We start from the raw sequence: 19866 nt of genomic DNA, 5'->3' as shown, positions 1-19866 counted from the left end.
AGACAGCAGTTGTTGTGCGAGCACGGTGAATGACCAGGCTGAGTATTGCGGGACAGCTGGAGGGTCTGCGCAGATGGCAGCTTCCAGGTTGCTCCAGGGCGGTGAGGTTACTGGAAGGGCCGCAGAGTTGGCCGCCGGACCTCTCGTCGTCAGAGGTAACTCCACAGCATCAAGCAACCGCTCATTGCCCGTTGACTATTTTGGAGCTTTCAACATTACTTTTGTGTTATTTGAGCATGGGGCCTTGCGATGACCGTAACGTACTATGCATCTTACTCATATCCATGGTGAGCTTGCGCTGCTGCAGACCATGACTGGGACACTGTTTGTAGAGACAAGCAGTTACTCATCATGAGTTGTTCAGAAATCCCTACCAGCTGTTAGGTCAAGCTTTTGTGTCATAGACTGACTGTCCTAAATTTCTTACCTTTACGTTGCATAATGACCACGTCCCATGGTGTAAGAGTCTGTCTTCCGGCTGTCCATATCGTCATCTCCAGCCCCCAAGCCAAGGCAAGCACAGTACTCCCCATTCCACTGCTGTTTGAACTCTAAAACGCTGATCCAGGGCTCTCAGCCCATATACTCAACCCTCAAGTCATCATCAAGGACGAGATTCTCAAGACCACCGCCCACCCTTACCACAAAATGATTGACACACAAAAGTAGGTTAACATGCTTTTAAAGATAGTTCATAGGCCTTTAAAAATAGTTAGAAGGCCTATTAATTTTCTTTTAAAGCATCATTTATAATATGGTATGTGTTAACCTATTAATGCGTATCCACTATTTTGCGGTGATGGTACCGCCGCCGCTGTTGACACGGTAAACCCCATTACCCCCGACATGTCAAATATTTCTTCACCATCATGAAACACGGTGTCGATAAGATGGTACCTTTTGTCACCAACCCCAACCTCAGTGAACATATGGGCCAGCTTGCATCACTCGGCCCCGTCGCCACACTGAAATCCCAGTTGCAGATTGTTGAACATGAAGCAGAGGAGCACAAAGCTCGGGTGGCGTGTGGTTTCGTTGATGGGGCCATTTTGCGGATGAAAATAAGTACACGTTTGATCGTCCTAACTGTCGGGGATTGGGGTAATCGGTTTATTTTATTTTGAATATGCGTAAGAGCTGAAGGATACTGACATCCTATGAACCACACCGCTATTGAAGGCTATTACCGAGTAGATCAGACTCAATCTTTGTTGTTATAGCTATCACGACATACGACATTGCGGTCTTTGGAACTGGCTGGCTCGGATGGCAAAACGGATACTGCCCCTGGGATGTTCAATTTCTCGTGGAATCTGAAGCCTGGACCAGGACATCAGCGGCGTTGGTCATAGATACAGAATGATACCCGTTGCTGCACGCATTTGAGCTCAGGTAGTATTTTTGCCTCCGTGTAACTATAAAGCTGTGACCCTTTCATCATATTCAATCATCACTGTTGCTTGCATCTTGGAAGTTCTGTTAACTTCAGCAGTGTGGATACAAAGGCGGTATCCCTTTGCTTCGGGAGCACTGAACAGTACTACAAACAAACAGGCTAAGTCTCGTTTTCCCTCTCAATCCTGGTCAATCTTTGGCGGTATTGCTTATCATATCATGATTTTGTAGAAGCCCCGATGCTGGAACTCCCATCATCTATTGTAGAAGTCTTTGATCAACTTTTTCTCCCGGTTCAACCCCCATTGACACAAGTGCCTCAGAACTGTCATCTCCTTCAAATACCCCAATGATTCTCCCATTTCTAACACAAACTCTTCCAGATCCCAATTTCCAAAGTGTCACCCCAAGCAACACACTCAGCCACCCCAGCCACAATGCACCGCCAACCCCCTGAGAGCACCTCCGTCTTTCATTAGTTCAACAGCACCCACACCCAAGACACTCAGGATACCAGGGCTAGCAATCTTGTGACGATATATTTTTCTTGCAGCGATTTACTCAAGTCTTGAATTTTCACAATGTCAAGTCTGATCAAGAATTCCACTGCAAACCTCCCCCCCACCAATACATAGCTAAAAGCAACAGGACTTCACGCTGGCGTAGAATTCAAGATTCTGGGTGGTAGTTCGGACTATTTGACCAACTCTTGCTCTCTATGTGTGCTTGAACTTTCGCGAATGGACTTTTGAGAAGTCGGGGGGCCGTTGGAAGATCGAGGAAGCTGTCACGAGAGCCGAGGTCAGTAAGAAGCAAGGTAGAACAGTGGGAGAACTTGCCTGGTCGTGAATTCAAGCGTTCTCATTGGAAATGGGCGACCCGGAACTATTGTCAAACCCCCGTCAGTGATATCTGTCGAACGGGGGAATCGCTAATATCGAGTAGGCGATCCGGAAGCTTCAGTCGATTTGTATGCAAGTCCAATCATAAAAAATGGAAATAAAATCACTGAGTAAGCCCAACCACGACGAGAATCCCACAAGAATAGTAAAGCTAACACGCCCAGCTCGGCCGGGACCTCAGTCAACGACATGACCGTCGCAGGCCCACAGAAACTTTCCATAGGGGTCTTTTTCAAGCCTCGCATACAAGTCCCTGCGCCCTCAGACGTTCCGCTGGGGACCATCTGTATGCTCGGTCAACCATGGTGCCAATCATAGTCGCCCAAGTTCGAGGGGCGTATACATAGGCGAGATGGGTGGTAACCGACAGCGAGTCACTACAGCGAGACACCAGTGCCCACGGTCCAAACCGGCGTGGAGGTCCGGAGGAGGTATGAGACTGAATCGATCGGTGTTAGCGGCCGGATGCCAGAAACTAAATGACGCATGGTGGTTGATGTGATGGCGGAAGGTCGAAGGAATCATGAGCAGCGAGAATGACCGGTGGTGGACGGATACCGGCTGCGAAAACAGCAGAGCTGGGATAGGGCAGAGGGACTTGGGAGTGTCTGGGCTGAGTGGGTGGGGCGGAATCACTTGACAACTGAGGGATGCCAGGTGGGGTGCTTGTGAACTCTCTTATTCAGACTCCTGACGCGCCAGGATAACGATATTTGCGACAAATCTGGACAATGGCAAGCAAACAGAAATTGCAGAAGAAACGCAAGGCCTGAAAAGAGAACAAAGCACATCACAAAGCTACCACACGCCGCGGAATCCACACCTGGCAGCTCCAAGTTCCTTGGTGTTAACATTAACCCCAAGCCTAGGGAGGCTCGACCGGTAAGAGCAATGAATATGCCGGTACTTGACCCAAATCAAACACATTGTGGTGGAAGAAATGGAGGAGAATGGTCAAGACGGTGACCTGCCTGGGTCGGAGGAAGAGGAACTTGTCATTTTCATAGGGGAATAGGTAAGAGTAAAGATGTGTACCTATCAATTTGAGGCCCCCTGATGCCGTCATTACTGGCCCTTTGCACTCCAAGCGAGCCTGAAATGTTGGGTTCAGTGCCCTGGTGATCAACAACAGACATTCCGCCCAAGTCTCTGCCTCCCAGACTGTACTTCATGTTGTGTTATCGATCCCACAAGACAAGAAGCAATCTCGACTTCTGACCGCTTCCGACTGTTTTGGTGTACTGATGTCACCGCTTCGTGATTCTTCCTTTCTCTTCCGCCTTCCAGCTTCTTTCTCTAGAGCTGAGGACTCATTGCCCCCCCCCTCCCCCCAACCTCGAGTCGATGTTGCTCCTTCCTCAGACTGCCCTTGATTGTCGATTCGTCACTCTTGGTGCATGCCTATTCACTCTATTCACCTGCTAATGGCCCTGCCTATTGTCTGATTTTTCTGCCCTGCTGCCCCACTCTTGCCTCGCTGCTCAGGTATAAAATCCCTTCTCCCGTTCACTCTTTTGCTCCCACTGTCCTCTCTCCCTCCCACTTTCTTGTCTTGCTTCTGCCCTCCACAACCCGGCAAAGGAAAAGTTCTCTCTTCTCTACCGACCACCGACCGCCCACCACTCACCACCCACCACCATCGCGTCTTGCTGTTTGACAGAATAGGTCGTGGTCTAAGAAACTCGGCTAACCAGTCTGCCGTCGCCCTCAGTGGCTCAACTGAGGATGCCAAGGTACGTCTGACACACCTTCTGGCACTATTCCTACGATTTCATCGACTTGTTTTCAATGTAACACTCGACAAAGCTTCTTCAGGATTCACGAATGGAGCTCGACTTCCCCGCCTCCGGCACTGAAGCTGCCGTCGACGGCCAGCCGTTTGCAATTGTAAATCTCTCGATCACACGCCTTCGCATTGTGGTGTCCAGCCTCAGTCTGCCACAAATAAATTCGTCTCTACAACTATCCGTTCTGCTGCGCCATGAGTCTGGCGCACAGCCGCCACACCCGATCTCAACCTCGTGGCCTGACCGGGCTTGCTTGCCGGCTATGGATACGGGGATGATTTCTGGTGAGTGTTGTATGTTGATTATCATCTATCTCGATTCCACTTGACTCTTAGCTGCCCACGGTTGGCACGAAGAAATGCATGGTTAACATATCTACCAGACGACACTGACACGGAAGAAGCTTCCCAGAAGCCCAGCAAGAATATAAGCGCCTGAGAGCCGTCAATGATTTTCAAGCCACATAGAACTGATCAAACTCGACTTTTTTTAAAAAAAATTAGATTCAGATTGACTTTCATTTGCAAATGCCGGCAACACAAATCATGGACTCCAACTATTGCAATAGGTATAAAGGCTAGCCCCCGTTTTGGATCGGTTGGCCTCGACGGTAATAACCTGGTTTATGGCGTTAGACTTTTTTGTCTTGTGGCTGTTCACGTATTGGATAGTTTATTGCCAAGTTACTCCTCCGTCTAGTCTGTGGAATAGCATGCTGCCGTTTAACAAATGTATAGTTATGACTTAGGCGGTTGCATAGTAATATCTCCCACCGAAAGCACGGCGCTTTCGATCACGCGTTTGGTATTCTTTCATATTTGTATATCTTAAGAGTTGAATGAGTAGTATGTGAAGATGAGGTGTACAAGTTGTTAGGTGCAAAAGCAAAAGAAGAAAACAAGTCAATGTACTACTGGTACGAATTAAGTCAAGACGGTGTTGCATTCTAGATACAAACAGTCCATGTCCGGAGAGAAGTCTGGTTGTTGCGATGGATCTGTTTACCTGAAGAATCCTGGCCTGCTGAAACCTGCGAGAGACCATTACTTCCGCCAAGCACCGTCGACAAGCTTTTTCACCCCACAATCAAAATGCCCCGCATACCCGACCCCCTGCCTGGTGGTGTAGGAACCTATAAGCTGCTGTTTAGGTTGTATCTAATGTCGAATATAGTATATGGAGATCTCAACTGTTGCGGCCGCATACAGCGACCTCGTGCCAGTGCTTTGTGGCTCACATATGGCAAAATATCTTTCCCCACTTTTTCGATGAAGAAAAAATGGCTTTTCGTGGGGGGATCAGCTACCACCGTGCACCGGCTCCCTAGAACGATAGGACTGCAAGGTCCAGATTTTGACAATTTTCCCAGGTGGCGAACGAAAACTTGAGCCCGTTTTCATTATTGAAGACAAGAAGATTGGCGGCGGTGTTGAGGCTTCGGAGAAAATTAAGAGACAGCTGCGGGATTATTTGGAGCAAAAGTGTCGCATATTTACTGATAAGAACCCGAAGATGGGTAGCAAAGAAAGCGTGCGAAGAAGCAAGAGCGTGCGAAGGAATAAAAGGACCCGAATAAGTGTACTTGGGCGGCAGTCAAAATTGGACGCGATGTCCATTTCTACGAGATCTACCCGGAGCGAGGCGGGGACGATACGGGACATGAATTCGTTCATGTTGAAGACAGAACAGACACTTCATATCAGGAATGACGAGGTGACAATAGTGGGCATACTTTGCGAGATTGCCAAAAAGGCCAGGGTTCGATGCTGCACTGAAGGACAAATAGATAGATAATGACAGAGTTTAAACCTATGATTGGGCCAGGAAGCGCCCCATTTTCCGTTTGTGAGCCCCATCTTCCTCCGTTTGCGAACCCAATGTTCACCCCTTTGTAAGCCCTATCTTCCATTTATAAGAGAATCTATACCCGCGCATTACCTTCCTGATATCCGCGTATTTACCCCTACAGGGGTTATAGTTATATATGGCCATCAAGTACATACAGTTCATCAACAAAATTATCAACCACATCACCAATCACATCATCGACCACGTGTCAAGGACAACTATTTTCGGGAAAAGGTTAGTGAGACTAAGGTATATGAGTGATGTGAGGTGGTTTAGTGGACTTTACCTCCACGGAACTCGCTTGTCCAACTTGGCGAGCTCCTCCTGGCATCCGCAATTAACCATCTACAGATAGGGCAAGTTGACCAAGAGGGACTCATTGAAAACGTAGAGTGGTTTTCCGTGCTCAAGATAGATTGGCAGAGTACTTGGGTTTGCAGACAGAGAGATACAGGGCTTTAGTGGATTTTGAATGTGCAGTCCTTTCTGGGTGGGAGACTCAATCTCGTTGTTTTGGGCGTGGGCTTCGTCTGTCACGGATGAGATTGGCGTAAATCCAAAGTTTGCGGTGACAGGGATAAAAATGGCTCAATAGGAAGCGAAGGGAGCTTGGAGGCTAAAGCCAGAGCGAAAGCTTTCCACAAAAAGGGACCTCCGTGCAGCAAGAATAAAAGGAAGATTTTAGGGCTGTGTTCGATAGAATGGCAGCCTCACCCTTGAAGCTCCGAAAGATAACCGCCTCACAGGCTGTGCAGTCATTCGTATGACCTTAGCTGGGTTAGAGTTCTGTGTCATTTGCTAACAAATGCTCATGCGACCAAGCAACTTCGCTTTATTGCTCACAAACACAGACACCACTCTGACTACTATTAGTAACGTAGCCTGTTATGACAGATAGGACTTAATCCTATTCAAGGACACACTTACTGGTTGTTCATCTAAACAACGTCGTCCCCGCTCCCGGTTATAGAGAATTTAACTATATTTTGATGGATGATTAACGTATTTCATAAGCGAGCGGATCGGACAAGCGAGTGGATCGATTTCGCACGCGACACAGCTCTATACCTGCAACATCAATTTCCTCCACTATACCAAGATGTCTTCGATTTTAGTTAAAGCAAAAGTTATTCTTGCACTTAAAGCCGTTAAAAATGACCCTAAGCTAAGCCTTAGAGCCGCAGCGAGGCTTTATTCTGTACCTCATACTACCCTCCATTGCCAGCGCGTTAGTAAGCCTACACGACGCGATATTACAGTTAACTCACGTAATTTAACGGATCTGGAGGAGAAGAAGTGTCACAGTTAACCCAACGGCAGGCCGCGCAGTATGTGGGGCGCGGGGAGTCCCCAGCCAATCATTAAGGAAACCAGGAAGCAGCCAATCAGGGCTGGCCAGAAGTGCTACGGCGCCAAGGGGCCTGAGCAGTCTGCAGGATGCAAGATGCTACGGGTGATCGAAGACATAGCACGATGAGCACTTCGCAGGATGCAAAGTGCTAGGAGTGATCGGGGCCGTAGCAGGGCGAGCACCTCAGGGCCCCGAGGTCTATATATACGGAGGAACTGGCTGGTGTAAATAGATAGTTCCGCAGTATACAATTTCAAGTTATATTCACGGCATCTAGTATTTACATTGAGACATCTTGTCGTACACTGTCTAGCTATACCGAACCAGGATTATTCAGAAGTAGCCTTTAACCGGTATCCCTTTTAGAGGTTCTAGATAGGGGTTCGTTATACGTTACATACTTACTTTAACTCTATTACGGATAAGTTAAAGGCGTCTTTTTACTACTATAGCCGGACCTAAAAACGTTTAGATAGGAGGCGTCCCGCCTAACTTAAATAATAAGGGACTTACTATTATTAACACTCGACTTACCGTAAAGTAAGTAATACGGCGTTTTAAGGAATTTAAAAACGAAGCTTAGTAAACTTAGGAGCAGATTATTACTATATTAATTTTACTTAAAGTAATATTTAAATTCCCGGTATTAAAATACTATAAAGGAAGAAAAGTAAAGTTTAAAGGATTCTTAATCTAACTTAAAACCTATTTTCGTTAATACTTAAACTAATTTATTAACGAAAAGTCAAAAGTTATTTTCGCGGTTATTAAACTTAAGGATAAGACTTTCGCGTAGTTCGAGCCTATCCTTAATAATTATTACGAGGAGGAGCCGTCCGATTAGGAAAAGATTACCGTAAAATACTTTAAAAATTACCGTATCTTTAAGATTAAGCTTAAAAAGGTATTTAGGGAGTACAATAAAGTAAAGCGCGCGTAAAAGAGGCTTATAAACCTACGTTAAACGCGCTTAACGGTTAATTATATAGCTTTATTTAAGATTAATAGCCTATATAATACTATTAATAATAAAGGATTAATATAGCTCTTCTATAACGGCTTTAAAAAAGAAATAAAGGATAAGTTATATAAGGAGTCGAGGCTTAATACTATCGATAAATATATTACTATAGCTATACGGATCGACGATCGGTAGTTCTAGCGTCGTACGGAGAAGAAGGGCAGTAATAGGGGTTACTACGGTAATAAGGGGCACTTTAGTAATAACCGCCCTAACGATAAGCGTAAAAAATAATACCCTAGTATTAATTATTCCGGTACTATATATTTAGGACCGATAAATATTAATATTATATAATAATAAAAACTATAAGGCCGAAGTTAAGGTAAAAATAACTTTAAATATTTTAATTATAATAAAGTAAAATACTTTAAAAAAAATTATAAGGTATTTAAGTAACTTAATTAAAAAAAGGAAATCGTAACTACTATTATATTAAAAGGACCGAGGGTTATAAAAGTAATAGCTATCGGGTACTAATAAAGTAGAGTAATAAAATTAAAAAAAGATTTTAATTAATACGCTAAATAAAAAAAAATAAAGTTCTAGAAGTTACGGGAAATAATAGAAAGGCTAAAGGCAGAGTACGAGGAAGGAGATCTTTAAATATAAATATTATAAAATTAATTAATACGGATTACTACGGAAATTATTATAGAAATTACTAAAAGTAATAGTCCTGTATAAAAACTTACTAAATAAATAATACCGGAGAGGTAATACGGTAAGTATAAATTTATTATTTTATAGGATATATTATAATCTATAAAGCTCGTATATAAAAGTTAAAAAGAATATTAAAAAGGTAAGAAGGTTATTAATATTAGAATTACGAAATTATTAAAAGATATATTAATACCTATATAGTATATACCTTATAGAAAAAATATAATATAACTTTACTTTAGGTATTTAAAATATCGGAAAGTACTTTAATTCTAATATATTATATATAGATATATAAAATACTATTAAAGTAAGTTACTATACGGCTACTAGCCGGTACGTAAAGTAAGTAAGGAAAGTAAACTATAGTTAATTAAAAAAACTATAATTAAGTAGGAAAAGGCCTAATAGGAGGACCTAAACGACTACCTCTTATAAAAAATTTAAAACCCGGTTAAACTAAAGGATAGCCTCTAGATTATATAGATCGTACTAAGATATACGAAATACTATACCGAGTACGTAGAAGGTTAAAATACGGACGATAATATACGCTCTTTAAAGGAAGTAATATTAGGATAGTACTTAAGCCTAGATTACGTTATATATTTGTGAGAGAAGGTTAAGCGATATTATTAAAATAAAGTATATAAAATTAAGTAAAAGAACCGTTATCGGACGAGGATATAAAAAAGTATTAGGGAAATAAGAAACGGAAAATAGAAGGAAACTAGGCGGGTATAATTAAAAAACTTTATATTATTAATTAATCTAAAGTAAAAAGACGTTTTTAAATAATATAACCGTTTAAGAAACGACTCGCGGCTTTTCGCGGAGGCCGTTAATTTCTAACGGATTACGAACGGTATTTTCGAAAGTATTAATATAAAGTAAAGATATAAAATAACGACTTAAGGCTTATTAATAAGGTCGTTACTATATAAGGAGGAGATAAGAAAGATAAACGCTTCTAAGTTACTATACGGTAAAGGAATCTTTAAGTAATAATATTAATAAACGGAGGTACGAAAACGAACTTAATTTCGCTATAGTTCGTATATTAGGCCCGGATACTATAAAAGAAAAAGAAGGAATAGATTATTATATAAGGACCATTTCGTATATAAAAAGTCTATAAAGAAACACTACTTTTAAATATTATAGTCGAAGGAAAAATAATTTTAATTATATTCGATATTATAAATATAAAACTTTCGAAAAATATAATCCTAAAGTAACTATAATATAAAAACTATAATTTAAATATCGATTAAAGGGATAATAACTATTTACGACTAAAAGAACCTTAAAAGTATTTAGTTAACGATAGGAGATTAGGAGCACGTACGGAGCAGAGTATAGAATAAGTACCCTCCACGGTACTACCGTAAGGAACCTAAGAAATAATAGTATACTCTATTAATATAGGCAGTAAGATCGAAAAAGTAAAGTTAACGACGTTAGTAAAAATATCGGAGGTTAATAAATATATTTATTATAATAATATAGAAAAAAATAAAAAAAAAGTAATATTAGTAAAATATTAAAGATACCTAGCTTTTACGGCTAAGTATTTAAAGAGGCTTCTAAAGTAAAGGCTATAAGATTATAAAATTAAATTAAAAAAAAGAGCTAAATTATAGTTATTTAAGGTATATTATACTAACGATAAATAAAGTAAGGAGCTACGGAAGTACTTAGATAAAAATTTAAAGAAAGGCTATATTAAGGAGTTTATATTACTAGTAAGATACCCTATTTTTTTCGTACCGAAAAAGAATAATAATTTACGACTATATATAAATTACCGGTAATTAAATAACGAAACGGTAAAAAATAATTACCCGCTACCGTTAATATCTAAATTATAAAGTTAACTAGCCGGGGCGCGATACTTTATATATTTAAATATACCTATCGGGTACGCCTATATACGGATTAAAGAAGGAGACGAATAGAAAATAACGTTTCGTACGCCCTATAGTTATTTCGAGTATCTCGTAATACTATTTAGGCTAACTAATATGCCCGCGATATTCCAATCTCTCGTTAACTATATAATATAGAAGTACCTCGATAAGATAGTAGTGTATTATCTCGACAACGTTTTTATCTACTTACGTACTCTAGAGGAATATAAGCGGTACGTACGAGAGATATTTAACGCGCTATACGGAGCCGGACTCTTAGTTAATAAAGAGAAAAGTAAGTTCTATATATAAAAAATAGTATATTTAAAATACTTAATATTATTAAGTAAGGTTCGTATAGAACCTAGGAAAATTACGGTAGTTAAAGATTAGTTTATATTATAGTTATAAATATACGTTAGAGAATTTTTAAGGTTTATAAATTTTTATTAAATATTTATTTAAAAATATATAAATATCGCGAGGCCTCTTAATTATTTAATTAAGAAGGACGTAGAGTTCCGGTGGAAGTAAAAAGAAAAGTAAGCCTTCTAGAAACTAAAAGAGGTTATTTTAAAGGACCCGGTATTTAAATTATTAAACCCTAATCGATTATTTAAGGTCGAAACGAATATATTAAACTATACGATTGGTAAGTAATTAGGATAGTAAAATAACGATAGTAAATTATATTTAATAGCTTTCTTTTCGAAAAAGCTTAAGGAAGTACGTTAAAACTATTTAATTTATAATAAAAAGCTATTTATTATTATCGAAGCGTTCGAGGAGTAGAGGCTATACCTTAATAATATTAAATACGAAATATAAGTCTATACGGATTATAAAAACCTATAGTACTTTACTATTACGAAGGTCCTTAACGCGCGGTAAATACGATAATTAGAATTTTTTTCGGAATTTAATTTCTAGATTAATTATAAGAAAAGATTAAAAAACGTTAAAGTAAATGTATTTAGCCGGCGTACCGACCACTATAAAAATACGTTTAAGGAATTATTATTATTATTTAAGGAAGCGCCTAATAATACTTTTAAGTATTTACTATAGCCGTAAATAAAATATTATATAATATATTAAGAGAAAGCTACTTCTAGTAAATACTAAAGGAAATTAAATACCGATATTACGGAGCAATACTAGCAGGAAAAGCTAGAGCCATAAGGCATCTAGAAAGATAGTTAGGGAAGGCTATAGTATAGGAACCGGGCGTACGTGAAGCCAAGTAATCGGACGACATTAATAATAGATATTTATATATCGAAGCTCGGAGGATATATAAGTATTGCTAAAACTATAGAAAAGATTAAGTAATACTTTAATTGGCCGAGGATTAAGAACGATATTAAAGAAACTATTTAATTATACTATATATACGAAAGAACGAAGGTTACGAGGTATAAGCCTTACGGATTTCTAGAGTTACTATTAGTAGCGGAACGACTATAGAGTTTAGTTATAATAAACTTTATTATTAAATTACTAAAGTTTAAGAATATAATAACCGGCGTTAAGTATAATAATATATTAACGGTAATCGATAAACTTATTAAGTAAATATATTTCTTACTATATAAAGAAACCTAATTAGTAAAATAATTAATAAATATAATATTATAATATATTATAATAATATATATATAGTTAAAAAAATTTATTACGGATCGCGATATTAAATTCGTATCGAAGTTTTAAAGAGCGTTAATAACGAAGCTAAAGGTAGTAAGTAAAACGTTATTAGTTTATTACCTTTAAATAAATAGTTAAACGGAGTGGCTTAATTAAATCGTAAAATAATACCTACGGAATTATATTAATTTTAAATAAAACGATTAAGTTAAACTATTACTTACGGTATAACTAGCATATAATATATTACTAATAGAAACCACGAAAGTTATACTTTTCTTCGCGAATTTCGGTTATAAGGCAAACCTATAGTAAGGATCTACGGTTAAGGTACCTAAGGTTAGGATTAAAGTAAATAAAATATATATACTTTACGGTAAATTTAAGTAAAAACTAAAGTTTATAAGGAAAAGGATACGGAAATACTATAATACTAAAAGGCTCGAAGGACCTCGCTTTAAAGGAAGAAATATAATATTCCTTTCCATACGTAATTTACATACTAAAAAACTTAATAAGAAGCTAGACTATAGGCGAGTAGGCCCGTTCAAGATTAAAAGGAAGATATCGGAGACGGTATTCGAACTGGAGCTACCCCGTACGATGCGTCTACGGTCATATACCTTTCACATCTCACTTCTGGAGCCCGCACTACCGGCAAGTAAAGCTAATATATAGGCCGTAGCGGAGGACGAAGAAAAAGAGTACGATATAGAAAAGATATTAGATTCACGGTTTAATAGAGGCTAATTAAAGTATTTAGTTAGTTAGTTAGGATATCCGGTTATAGATAACTCGTGGGAGCTATAGGTATACCTTAATTACTTAAAGAAACTAAAAGAATTCTATTAACGATATTTAGACTGGCCAAAACCTAAATAAATAAAAATAAATCCGGGCGTAAAAGGACCCGACCGGGCCCTCTTAAGCCTAGAAGAACCTTAATAGGAGTCGAACCTACGCCTCCGACAGGGTAGTTAGTGTACTATACGCTATATTATAAGGTTAGAAGGTAGGAAGGAATCTAGGCTTAATTAGTATTATATACCCCTACCACTATAAAAAAACGTACTACCGGCGGACGATAAAAAACTGGCCTTAACTTATAGCTAAATAGCTATAAAATAAAGCTAGGAGAACCTCGGCAGGATTCGAACCTACGCCTCTAGCAGAATAGTCGGCGTGCTATACGCTATACTACGAGGTTAAAAGTAGTGAGGGGACCTAGGTATATTAAACGCTACGCGCCTTAACTACCTTAGGAGGTAGAAGGCGTGCCGCTAGCGGCATCCTGCGCGGTTAGGAAGGAAGGACCGGCCATATTAGGATCAAAAGAAAGGTCGGTAGGCCAGTCGAGGCCTAAGGCAGGATCCAGGAAAGAGAAGGCCGAGGCAAGAATAGTAATAGAAAAAGAGGTAACAGAGGTATCCGCTACCGGCGGGCTATGCGGGGTAGCAGGCTGCGCAAAAAACTCTCTCTCTTCCTCCTTAAAGAAATAAGATTCGCGACGAAAGGCAGTAAGGGCTTGCACCTCGAGGGCACGCGATTATACCTCGAGACGAAGGAGCTTACTCAAGGTAACCTGCTTTTCGGCGTCCAGGCACTCTTTTTCCTTAATAAGAGGACAGACTATAGGGTTAGCGAGGAAGCGTACGGTAGCCCAGGGAAGGACTTACGATCCACGCCATAAACATTACAGTAAAAGCGACTCGACTTAACACACGGGAGGCATTAGTCGTATCGAGAAGAAGCTACGTACTTAAGGCTATTCTCTTTACAATAGGTATACTCGGGCATAATAAGGCCGAACTTCTTAAGGAAAAGTACTTGATTACGGCGACGGTCGGTACTCGTACGAGCGGGTTTCTTTACACGGTTAGACATAACGGTAGGATAAAAGAGGAGGAAAACTTACTATAGGGATATTACAGGAAAAGGGGATCCAGGACTATTTCAGGAATACGGTTGCCGGGGCGTCGACCTGGGAGGAGAGGCATTATATTATAGTTAACCCAACGGCAGGCCGCGTAATATATGGGGCGCGGGGAGTCCCTAGCTAATTATTAAGGAAACTAGGAAGCAGCTAATTAGGGCTAGCCAGAAGTGCTACGGCGCCAAGGGGCCTGAGCAGTCTGCAGGATGCAAGATACTACGGGTGATCGAAGACATAGCACGATAAGCACTTCGCAGGATATAAAGTGCTAGGAGTGATCGGGGCCGTAGCAGGGCGAGCACCTCAGGGCCCCGAGGTCTATATATACGGAGGAACTGGCTGGTGTAGATAGACAGTTCCGCAGTATGCAATTTCAAGTTGTATTCACGGCATCTAGTGTTTACATTGAGACATCTTGTCGTACACTGTCTAGCTGTACCGAACCAGGATTATTTAGAAGTAGCCTTTAACCGGTATCCCTTTCAGAGGTTCTGGATAGGGGTTCGTCATAAGAAGATGGTTCAATACGTTTTTAAGCTATCTATACGTGTATTCTTACCTAAATTAAGTAGCGTGAAAGATATAACTAACTAACTATTTGTCACGGTTTTGGAAGACAGTGGGGCACACCGGACCAATCAGGGCTGGACCGGGCGATCGAGCGGGGCTCACGGTCCAGTAGGACGGAACGGACCAATAAGGTGGGGACCTGGGACCGTGGTGGGTCTCACGGTCCACGGTCCAGTATCGGCCAATCCGGAGAGGACCGAGGACCGTCTGTAAGCCAACGGTCCACGGTCCCCTGATCTATATATACGGAGGAATTGGCCGGTGTAGATAGACAGTTCCGCAGTATGCAATTCAAGCTTATATTCACGGTATTTAGTGTTTATATTGAGATATCTTATCGTATACTATTTAGCTATACCGAACCAGGATTATTTAGAAGTAGCCTTTAACCGGTATCCCTTTTAGAGGTTCTAGATAGAGGTTCGTTATACGTTATATACTTACTTTAATTCTATTATAAATAAATTAAAGGCGTTTTTTTACTACTATAGCCGGACTTAAAAATATTTAGATAAGAAGCGTCCCGCCTAGCCTAAGTAATAAGGGACCTACTATTATTAATATTTAACTTACCGCAGAATAAATAATATAGTATTTTAAGGAACTTAAAAATAAGGCTTAATAAATTCGGGAGTAAATTATTATTATATTAATTTTACTTAAAGTAATATTTAAGTTCCTGGTACCGGAGCGCTATAAAGAAGGAAAGGTAAAGCTTAAAGGGTTTTTAATTTAATTTAAAACTTATTTTCGTTAATACTTAGATTAGTTTATTAACGAAAAGTCGAAGGTTATTTTCGTAGCTATTAGACTTAAGGATAAGGCTTTCGTATAGTTCGAGCTTATTCTCGATAACTATTATAAGGAGGAGCCATTCGATTAAGAGAAAATTATTATAAAATATTTCGAAAGTTATTATATTTTTAAAATTAAATTTAAAAAAGTATTTAAGGTATATAATAAAGTAAAATACACGTAAGAGAGGCTCGTAAACTTACGTTAAATACCTTTAGTAATTAATTACGTAACTCTATTTAAAATCGATAGCTTATATAGTACTATTAACGATAAAAAATTAATATAACTCTTTTATAATAACCTTAAGGAAGAGGTAAAGGATAAGTTATATAAGGAGTCGAGGCCTAATATTATTAATAAGTATATCGCTATAGCTATACGGATCGACGATCGGTAGTTCTAGCGTCGTACGGAGAAGAAAGGTAATAATAAAGGTTACTACGGTAATAAGAAGTACTTTAGTAATAATTACTTTAATAATAAACGTAAAAAATAATACTTTAGTATTAACTATTCCGGTATTACGTATTTAGGACCGATAGACGTTAATACTATATAGTAATAAAGGCCGTAAGGCCAAGATTAAGATAAGGATAATTTTAAGTATTTTAATTATAGTAAGATAGGATATTTTAAAAAGATTATCGAGTATTTAAACGATTTAACTAAAAGAAAAAGATTATAATAATTACTATATTAAAAGGACCGAGGGTTATAAAGGAAATAGCTATCGGGTATTAATAAGGCGGATCGGTAAAATTAAAGAAAAACTTTAATTAATATATTAAATAAAAAGAAATAGAGTTTTAAAAGCTGCGGGAAGTAATAGAAAGGCTAAAGGTAAAGTATAAGGAAAAAGATTTTTAAATATAAATATTATAGAATTAATTAATTTAAATTATTATAGAAATTACTATAAAAGTCGCTAAAGGTAATAGTTTTACGTAAAGACTTATTAAATAAATAATATTAAAAAAGTAATACGGTAAATATAAATTTATTATTTTATAAAATATATTATAACTTATAAAGCTTATATATAAAAGCTAGAAAGAATATTAGAAGGATAAGAAAGTCGATAGTATTAGGATTATAAAATTATTAAAAAATATATAAATACCTATATAGTATATACCTTATAAAGGAAATATAGTATAACTTTATTTTAAATATTTAAAATATCGGAGAGTACTTTAGTTTTAATATATTATATATAAATATATAAAATACTATTAAAGTAAGTCGCTATATAGTTACTAGTTAATACGTAAAGTAAGTAAAGAAAATAAATTATAATTAATTAAAAAAATTATAATTAAGTAGGAAAAGGCCTAATAAAAAGACCTAAATAATTACCTTTTATAAAAAGTTTAAAATCCGATTAAATTAAAGGATAGCTTTTAAGTTATATAAATCGCACTAAAGTATATAAGATATTACGCCGAGTATATAAAAGGTTAGAATATAGATAATAACGTACGTTCTTTAAAAAAAGTAGTATTAAAATAGTATCCGAGCCTAGACTATACTATATATTTACGGGAAAAGGTTAAGTAATATTATTAAAATAAAATACGTGAAATTAAGTAGAAGAACCGTTATTAGACGAGGATACGAGAAAGTATTAGGAAAGTAAAAGACGGAAAGTAAAAAGAAATTAAGCGGGTATAGTTAAAAAATTTTATATTATTAATTAACCTAAAGTAGGAAAATACTTTTAAACGATATAACCGTTTAAAAAATAATTCGCGGTCTTTCGCGGGGGCCGTTAACCTTTAATAAACTATAAATAGTATTTTCGAAAGTATTAACGTAAAGTAAAAGTATAGAATAATAATTTAAAGTTTATTAGTAAAATCGTTACTATATAGGAAAAAAATAAAAGAAATAAACGCCTTTAGGTTACTATATAATAAAAAGATTTTTAAATAATAATATTAATAAACGGTAATACGGAAACGAACCTAATTTTATTATAGTTCGTATATTAGGCCCGAATACTATAAAAAAAAAGAAGGAATAGATTATTATATAAAGACTATTTCGTACGTAAAAGGTCTATAAGGAAATACTACCCCTAAATATTATAATTAAAGGGAAAATAACTTTAATTATATTCGATATTATAAATATAGGACCCTTAAAGGATATAATCCTAAAGTAATTATAATATAAAGACTATAACCTAGATATCGATTAGAAGGATAGTAGCTACTTACGATTAAAAAAACTTTAAAAGTATTTAGTTAACGATAGGAGATTAGAGGCACGTACGGAGTAGAGTATAGGATAAGTACCCTTTACGGTACTACCGTAAAGAACCTAAAAAATAATAATATATTTTATTAATATAAGTAATAAAATTAAAAAAGTAGGATTAACGACGTTAATAGAAATATCGGAGGTTAATAAATATATTTATTATAATAATATAAAAAAGGGCGAGAAAAAGGTAGTACCGGTGGAATATCGAGGATACTTAGCCTTTATAGTTAAATATTTAAAGAGGTTTCTAAAGTAAAGACCGTAAGACTATAAAATTAAATTAAAAAAAAAAATTAAATTACGGTTATTTAAAGTATACTATATTAACGATAAATAAAGTAAAGAACTACGGAAATATTTAAACGAAAATTTAAAGAGAAGCTATATTAAGGAGTTTATATTACTAATAAAATACTTTATTTTCTTCGTACCGAAAAAAGATAGAAGCTTACGATTATATATAGATTACCGGTAATTAAATAACGAAATAGTAAAAAATAATTACCCGCTACCGTTAATATCTAAATTATAAAGTTAATTAGTAAGAGTATAATACTTTATACGTTTAAATATACTTATTAGGTACGCCTATATACGGATTAAAGAAGGAAACGAATAAAAAATAGCGTTTCGTACGCCCTACGGTTATTTCGAGTATTTCGTAATACTATATAAACTAACTAATACGCCCGCGACGTTTTAATCTCTTATTAACTATACGATACGGAAGTACCTCGATAAAATAATAATATACTATCTTAACAACGTTCTTATCTACTTACGTACTTTAAAGAAATATAAGTAGCACGTACGAGAGATACTCGACGCGCTATATAGAGCCGGACTCTTAGTTAATAAAGAGAAGAACGAGTTTTACGTACGAAAGATAATATATTTAAAATACTTAATATCGTTAAATAAAGTTTATATAGAACCTAAAAAAATTACGGTAGTTAAGGATTAGCCTATACTATAATTATAAATATACGTTAAGGAATTTTTAAGATTTATAAATTTCTATAGGATATTTATTCGAGGGTATATAAGTATTACGAGGCCTCTTAATTATTTAACTAAAAAGGATATAGAATTTTAATAGGGGTAGGAAAAAAAGTAAGCCTTTTAAAAGCTAAAAGAAATTATTTTAAAGGACCTAATATTTAAATTATTAAACCCTAATCGATTATTTAAGGTCGAGGTAAATATATTAAACTATATAATCGATAAATAATTAAGATAGTAAAATAACGATAATAAATTATATTTAATAACTTTCTTTTCGAAAAAGCTTAAGGGAGTATATTAAAATTATTTAATTTATAATAAAAAATTATTTACTATTATTAAAACGTTCGAAAAGTAAAGGCTATATTTAAATAATATTAAATATAAAATATAGGTTTATACGGATTATAAAAATCTATAGTACTTTATTATTACGAAGGTCCTTAATATATAATAAATATAATAATTAAAATTTCTTTTAGAATTTAAGTTTTAAATTAATTATAAGAAAGGATCGGAGAATACTAAGGTAAATGTATTTAGCCGGCGTATCGATTACTATAAAGATATACCTAAGGAATTATTATTATTATTTAAAAAAGCGCTTAATAATATTTTTAAGTATTTACTATAGTCGTAAATAAAGTATTATATAATATATTACGAAAAAGCTACTTTTAATAAGTATTAAGGGAAGTTAGATACTAATATTATAAAATAATATTAATAAAAAGAATTAAAGTTATAAAGTATTTAAAAAAATAATTA

The 19866-nt window shown here is 36.6% G+C and overlaps 2 protein-coding genes and 1 non-coding gene across 3 annotated transcripts; 2 read left to right on the top strand and 1 right to left on the bottom strand.

Moving 5' to 3' along the window:
* Positions 1–3667: 3667 nt before the first annotated feature.
* On the top strand, positions 3668–4522 carry QC761_511840 (uncharacterized protein; the record flags this gene model as incomplete). The annotated part of the gene is made up of 3 exons (XM_062880348.1): positions 3668–4030; positions 4113–4368; positions 4467–4522. The coding sequence occupies exons 2-3, from the start codon at positions 4122–4124 to the stop codon at positions 4520–4522; spliced, it is 303 nt and encodes a 100-aa protein (XP_062731051.1). The 5' UTR covers positions 3668–4030; positions 4113–4121.
* Positions 4523–5047: 525 nt separating this feature from the next.
* On the top strand, positions 5048–5563 carry QC761_0080740 (uncharacterized protein; the record flags this gene model as incomplete). The annotated part of the gene is made up of 2 exons (XM_062872839.1): positions 5048–5208; positions 5258–5563. 2 exons carry the CDS (start codon positions 5048–5050, stop codon positions 5409–5411), a joined length of 315 nt encoding a protein of 104 aa, XP_062731050.1. The 3' UTR covers positions 5412–5563.
* An 8100-nt stretch (positions 5564–13663) lies between these two features.
* Positions 13664–13734, bottom strand: QC761_0080730. The gene has a single exon. It is a non-coding gene; the product is annotated as a tRNA-Asn (tRNA).
* Positions 13735–19866: the final 6132 nt, after the last annotated feature.

The sequence above is a fragment of the Podospora bellae-mahoneyi genome, chromosome 5 (genome assembly GCF_035222275.1).
Source record: "Podospora bellae-mahoneyi strain CBS 112042 chromosome 5, whole genome shotgun sequence".
In the NCBI taxonomy this organism is placed as follows: Eukaryota; Fungi; Ascomycota; class Sordariomycetes; order Sordariales; family Podosporaceae; genus Podospora; species Podospora bellae-mahoneyi.
The sequence above is the reverse complement of the archived record's forward strand: the minus strand, read 5'-3'. Positions and strand labels throughout refer to the sequence as shown.